Genomic DNA, 7,500 nt, shown 5'->3' with positions numbered 1-7,500 from the left:
TGATGACAATGGATATAGACGGTGTGGCGAAGAACAAATATGCTAGCGATAGACCGCATAATCGAGTGTAAACAACTCTTTTCAAAATGAATGAATCGATGAGATTCTAGCGTAACATACAAATCAACTTAACGCACTTTGGAAGGAGATTGAGTTTGATCTTTCATTTACCTCCACGAAATCCACTGTAAATCTGGAAAAGAAATACTACCAGTAGTCTCTTCGATCTGCAGTATACCTCTGCATTCATCATACTTTCTACGATCGTAATTCCAATTTCCACCCTCCAAACGGCGCTTTATCGTTCTCAAAGGCCACCACCATTTTGATTTCATCAAGCGGCGCCATGGCATGCTGGTCCGTATCAACCCTACTGCTGGGCTACCGGCTAGTTACACCGTAGGCCAAACAGTTATGCGGGCTACTCCGATGAAAGAAACCATTCCTCCCTTTCATGGTTCATGACTTATTTGAGAGAAAGCCTCTTATTATTAACCATCATCTCGGGTGGTGGTCGTGCGATTGAACGAATAGAAATTAAATTATCTCCCAATGATTTAATGTCCATAATGGGCGCAGACTTGGTCGAATAAATGTGATCCACCATTCTCCCTGTCAACGCATTCGATTGGACCGCGAACAATATACGCTGCGCGCGAAAACCCTGCGTCACCCTAGGGTCGCGCGATAGTAGACGCTAATCTAATCGCGACCAATCGCCCGTCATACCGCGCGCTTACTCAATGCACCTACCCCACCAAAAAGGGTTCCCAATAGGCGATCAGAGGGTGGGAGGATGGTACGAGGGACGTCGGGGTCTCTTACGCAACCGAATCCGTTCTCCGGCGAGATGATAAGCGAACGATCGATGGATCGTTCGATGGTTGAACCAATGCCAATGACGATGACTAGCATGGAATTCGTGGTACAACGCATCCATCGACGGGGACATCGCAAATTTCGATCACAGTCACCGCGGTGACTCACTCACGCGTTCAAGCGACCGTTCTCGTGAACCACAATATTGGTCGCGTGGTCGAGGCACGCCATCACGCGGTTCCCATGCGCAGCCACGCCGCCGGTTTGTTGGTCGATTGTTGCTGCTGATTCAGCCCCCCCAACCCCCGACACCCCCACAGTGGTGCACCCAAGGTCTACGGGGGTGTGTAATGACGTACCACTCTCTTTCCCTCTCTCTATCGCTCGCACCCTCGTTATTACATGACGCGTCCATGGTACGCAGTCTTAAACACGAAACACGCTTCATGTTTCACGGGAGCAAAGGCAAGGGTTTGCCTCGGTGAAACATTGCCGCCCAACAGTCTCCCGATGGTGCCGTAAGATAGATTTATTTTTGTTTTGTTTGTCGCCAGTGGTTCCACCTGTCTGTCCGTTAATGGTTCCCGCCTGAACACGGAACGCAATCGATGGTTTCGATGTAGTCAGATTTATCCAGAGTTGTTGTCCGGTTTAAGGGGGGGCTTCGATATTTTCGGGACAAAAAAGGCCCGTTTTTGACGATTTTTTGTAACCTAACAATTTAACTTTATTTTTTCAAGTAAACGGCATATGAAACTACAACGTTTGATGAATATTTGGTATTGTTTTGGGCAACATTCATTGAAAAGTTAATCCTTGGCATCAAATTTTGGTAGGCGTATCGCCGCAAAGGTACTTTTTACGGTGCCCATCGTAGCGACATGACGGGTCATCTGAAATATGCGAATCGATATTCGTTAGAAAGATTATAAGTTTATCTAGGTAGTCCCGGAGATTTTGGTTGATATTTCAATTTTTCGATTTTTGGCAGATTTTTGAAGTTCAAAAAGTGAAGCTGTTTATGATTTTGCCAAAAAAAAGTTTTTAAATAATTATTTAAAAAAAAGTATCAACAATTTTAATGATATCTCGACGGAGCTACCTGGCAAAAAGTGTACAGATTATGTGTTAAAAATTTCAAATCGATCGGCCCAGTAGTTTTTACGGTACGATGTACGAGCTGCATGGAGCCTTGTATGAAACGCGGATTTTCAAAAATCAATAACTTTGTCAGTTTTTCCTCGATTGATCCAAAACTTTTACACAATAATCTTCAAAGGATCAGGTTTCAGGGGAAAATGTTAAAAACATGTGTCACAATACAAAATTAAATAACGAAGCCCCCCTTAATGCACCACCACCTTCACCAGGAATATGGCGCAATATCTATCAAACTACATCCTCCAAATCCAACACAATTTCCGGTATTTTGTCGAGACGGTCGCGGGGATGTGTTGCTGCAACAGATTACGCCCCAAAAACATATCACGCGTGGGTGCTTATCGATCAGTTATCAGCCGGGATTACAGGATTACAGGACCTTTCAGACCGTTTTCCGGTGGCACAAAACAGGAGGCAGTAGCAGTGGTTGGCAATCGGTAATAATCTTTTCACTCACTTACAAAACCGGAAGTATTTCCGTTCAGCTCAGTGTTCCGCTTGCGATTTGAAGAAGGTATGGGGCAAGTGGGATTTTTTTTCTGAGTCACAGCGAACGAACAGTGTTCCATGTCGACGCCGTCGTCACCATTCTCGATTTTATGTTCGCGCAGCACCCCCCGGCGTCGCTGATAAGCAGGTTGGGCTTTGGTCTGTTTGCAAGATGAAATGGCGTTACAAACTTGTGAATAACTTGTTCTACGCCCATTCTTATCTGTTTTCGGTGGATTCCTGGTGCTATTTCTTTGCTGCTGCTGGACCGTTTATTTGCAACAACTCGAGCGACATGTTTTCATGTGATTGCATTTGGCAAACGAGTGTTGTTCGTGGCGTGAATTTGCTTTGCTTTATTTGAAAGCCAGCTTTAATTTAACGATTAACATTATCAGATGGTGCCTCTATCGCGCATCTGCTGCCGGAGCTACTAAATTAAACGAGCTACGATCTACGCCCTGAAAAGATTGCTCTTGAGGCGTTTTGAGGCATTCAAGAGATGGGCTCTCGCTTTGGGCCTCGCTTTGGGCTGGCATATATATATTTAGTGGCATGAATCAGCAATTATTCGTTGAACCATGAGTCCACAGCTTTCGGTGGAAGCGTCGTGCATAATCTATTTCCGCCAGCTCATTCGTTACATTAGCAAAATTGTTCCTTATGTTGAATATGGTCAACCCATTACGATTGTCCGCTCACTCTCTTTTCCCGTCCCTGAATTCCGGCCCCCTCCCGGTACCTGGGTGTGTTTGGGGGGGAAATGGCGACTCACGGGCGACATATTGTGCTCCAAATGAGGGCAGTGCGTTCAAATACAATCGCAAACCACGATAAGCAATTCGAGTTTATGATCCAACAGCAGCGACCCCACAGTTCGAGTTGCTTTTACTTTCGTGAGTGAAGCTTCCAAGGCACGTTTGCTCAATTGGGTGGAGATTGACAAATATGTTCACCAACGATTCACCAGGTACTGTTCTGAACCTAGATGTTATTCCGCTTTAAGATTCGTGGATCACTCTCACGGTTGCGAATGGTAGAGCGCTCGCGCAAGGTGGCATGATTCAGCAGCTGTAGCCTCTAACAGACCGATAAGCAAGCTCCAGCAGCTGTGATAAGAACACCTCGGTGTGCCAACAGCTGCAATGAACGTTGGGCCACCGATTCCCAGGGCCCTGGGATGATGGTTAGAGAGCTAGAGAACAGTTCACTAATCTCCTTCGATTGCCCTGCCCCAAAAACTCACCGGACCCCGGGACACCGGGCCCCCCGGGAGTGATCGTCAAGTAGTACGTTTGCTCTGGACTCGGGCGTGTGCGCAGCGTCGCCGATAACGGCTATCATCAGCAGCGCAGCAGCACCACCTATGCACGACACCACCCATCATCGGACACAGGCGAGTCGAATTTGCCGCCTCGCCGCCCTCCTGCTTCGCGAACAGTTATTGACTAAATTGGGGTCAGGTCGATATGTCGTAACGTATTTCGATGATTGGGCGGTCAATTTCACAAATGTGTCCGACGACGGAAGCTTTTGGGGCGAAGATTCTCTCTCGATATGATGAGTCTCGGCTAGTAAACCGTTTTTTTTTTCTGAAGCATCGTTTGTGGACTTGAAATTTTTAGAAAAATAAAATGTATAAAATATATCTCTCATTCTTTTTCGTTCCAGGTTTTGGATTGCACCGATCGGCAAAGCGATCGGCATTAAGAGCAGTGGACCAAAGTCACCGAAACCAAACAAAACCCTTGAAGCGGCGTACAATGTCAACAGCCGGTTGAATCACAAAACGGTAAGCCCATCATGTTGGCCCCTCGATAGTGGCCAGGTTCAAAGGCTGGTACACCAGGTCGCGCATGTAATGAATAATCCACCGCAACGTGTGCCTTGCTTTTGTTGTTAAAGAATCAATGTTTAACCAGCCCCCCTGAACAGCCGAGGAAAGTTTACTTGTCGACTTGTGGAGGTCGAAGCAAACGTGGAGAAAAGACCAGGCGACACGCCACTCTATGCCATTACCCCACGCGCCGTTGGGAACGGAATCAATCCACGTGCACCTATCGGTAGACGGTTTTTGGACCGGAAGCGATAACGTGGCGCACATTATCCGCTTGTCCAAGCGACAGATGCCGGAGATTGAGGTGTAATAGGGGGCCGGAAAATTGGTCCGGATGTCCGGATGAGCGGTGAGATAGTACCAGTCAGTCGCTGATAGCGCACGGCAGAGCTCCAGCGTCCATCATTGGGACGAACAGTCATCGCTGATTGTTTGTTTTTAAATGTTTCCGACTCATTGGAGGTAGTTGGATGGAACTAACAATTAATTGTTGGTGTTCTCGCTTTTACCTTTCAAAGTTATCTTCATCTGATGTTTTGGTGGTGAGCGAACAATTTGTTTTTTTTTTACTCGTTAAGGCACTTCAAGAATGTTTCTTTCGTGATCTTGTTTAGCACCTCGTACGATGCCATCTTTTCCTCTTTCAATCGTGGTTAAGGTGTAGCAGCTCCTTATCATAGACATTTTATAAACAAGAAAAGAAAACTGCTACTACTAAATTTACGACAAATAATTTGAAAATATTATCTATTTCACGATACCTTCGCATCAAGACTTTTTTACTACTTTATTTTAATGTTATGCTTGTAATGAATTGAAAATTATTTGACTCCTTTTACCAAAAAGCAAAACCAAAATTAGAAGACAGAACATTTAGAATGGAAAGCAGATTAAAGGGGCTAAAAATAAATCCAAAAAATCGAAACTAATCACTCCTCGCACCTAATACATTCTTAACAGGGCACGTACCCTTTGTTCTCTCTGCTGAATGTTGCTTCATGTTCCTGCGAACACATGAACCCCGTTGGGGAGCAGACACACAAAAAAAGATTAATCACGCTATACCCTACACACCATGCCCGGTACACGACGCTGGACATGCAAAGCGAAAGACTCCTAATGCCTGCGAGGTGCAGCCAAGCTGGCGCCAAATGTCCTGCTCAAAAAAAAAACCGGGTGGGAAACCCTACAACAATCCCACAGTGTACCGAAAAGGCGAACTAAATTAACTTACACGTGCGTCGCAATCCCCGTACAGCCCCAAAACTTTGTCCTTATATCCTCCAAGTGTCCTCTAAAACGAAATGGAAACTTTTGACAAAATCAATATTTAGAGGAAACTACTACGCTCCCGGTTCGGACGAATTGCAACTGAATTTGGTCTCTTGACATTTGAATTCTGCCTACCGATGCTCCGCTTCCTTCCGTTGCACCGTGTTCCATATCGGTTGCAAATACTTTGCATAGAATGCAAATTCCGTTTTGTTTGCTAAGTAAGGGACGAACAGCATCTAACTCGACACGTTCATTGGTGCTTAAATGCAATGAGCAAAAAGGCGTTGGACGTGGGGCTGTATCCTGCTGGGAGGCCGCGCGTCTCATGAAGCGACCGCTAGAAATGCATCGCACAGTAAATTACGGTGGCCACCATTTGACCACAGTGCATACAGTTCTCACTGCTCTAATGCTAATACATTATTCATCACCAGGTTTACTTACGCTGGAAGCAACATGAGGTGGTTCGCTTCGCAGCTTCGCTTCGCAGAAGCTTCGCAGCAGCATCAATCAGCTGCTAGAACTGACACTTCTCGTTCAGTCACTAGTCAACCAAAACAAACCCTTTACTGGGCTCCTAATTGGGAAGATTTGGAATTATTATGTATTCCACAATCCTGCTTCGAATCGGCTAGATTGGATACCTTTACGTCTTCGTCTACGCTTTGGCAATCTGGTCTACCATTGTCCTCATATAGCGATAGCGCTCCCGGACGCTATCGCACAACGGCCCGTTTGTGCCCGTTGTGTTTTCGCATAAGAATTTGGAAAGCTTTGCTATCGGTTGGCGTGTCTGCAGTGAGCTAAAGCCTCAACGTCCACTCGGTAACACGCGGAGCTAAATCGTCGTCAACCTTGGTATCCAGCACACGCGAGAAGTCGGTTCGCGGTCGCGACGACGACGACGACGACACTATCACCACCGCGTCTACGTCAATGATAGGAGGGAACGTGTGTAGTGTGACTGGGGCGGGGTGGAATTTACGTCGATGGAATCACTAATCTTAGTGTCACTTCGCCTGTGCCGTCGCGCGCGGACAAGTGTCTAATGGAGTGTTGGAGTTGGAGGAAGGAACTCCACTCTACTCCACTCCGAACCGCCGCCTCTTCCCGGTTCCCCGGGCTTTTTGCACCGGGAAGATCATACCAATCAGCAAATCATGATCATGCCTGCCGTCGTCATCACTGTCGCAGGCAGGTTTAACTGATAAACTGATGGCCGCGCGCATGTGTGCCCGGTGTATGTGTCTATTGTGGTTTGGTGTCCTGAAAAGACTGAACTCTCTGTTGGCACCCACGATACGGAGACGATAATGAAATGGATGCTAACTTGCTGTGGTGTGGCGTAGTGGCACCACCTTCCCTCACTCGCGTTTAGTCATCACTTTCTGGCCTTCTGGACATTTGCGATATCAATCCACGCACACAGAATACACTCTGGTTGACCCACGCGGACCTTACTCGTTAAGTGAGCCGTTAGTGGCGCTCGTGTGCTGTTGGAGAAAGAGTGTATAAGAATGCATTGGTGTTACGTCATGTTGCATAAGCTAGAAGCAGGCAAGTAAGTCGATTGACGATTGTGATGGAATGTGGAAGACTTAAATGATGATGACGATTTTTATTTTTTTCTTAATTAGAGAGGCTATAAACACCATTGATCACGTTCCTTTGACTCTTGTTCAGTTATAATATTCGGGCAACTTATTCACATTTTGTATGACTAATTTATACTTACTACAGTCTCTTTATGAGTTTCGTTTTGTTAAGAAATTTTATTATTTTGTTTTCGTTTTTATTTCATTATTTATTTCGTTGTTTAGTGTGTCAGTAGAATGCGGCCTATTCTAGTCTAACTTTTCTGCATTTCTCGATATTTTTGATTATGTATTTTATTGTTATTTTTACTCCGCATTTCTGGC

General features: G+C 45.7%; 1 protein-coding gene across 4 annotated transcripts in view; it reads left to right on the top strand.

Annotated features, from left to right (window-relative positions):
* The window catches only part of LOC126580830 (ceramide synthase 6), a 15,565-nt gene that overhangs the window by 1,693 nt on the left and 6,372 nt on the right, over positions 1-7,500 (top strand). For all 4 annotated transcript variants that reach the window (XM_050244098.1, XM_050244100.1, XM_050244097.1 and 1 more), the window contains exon 3: positions 4,141-4,261. In XM_050244098.1, coding sequence (XP_050100055.1) covers positions 4,141-4,261 — 121 coding nt within the window. The remainder of the gene's footprint in view (positions 1-4,140; positions 4,262-7,500) is intronic.

This window comes from Anopheles aquasalis, chromosome 2 (genome assembly GCF_943734665.1).
Source record: "Anopheles aquasalis chromosome 2, idAnoAquaMG_Q_19, whole genome shotgun sequence".
Classification (NCBI taxonomy): Eukaryota; Metazoa; Arthropoda; class Insecta; order Diptera; family Culicidae; genus Anopheles; species Anopheles aquasalis.
Note: the sequence above shows the minus strand (reverse complement) of the source record. Positions and strands in the feature narration are given on the sequence as shown.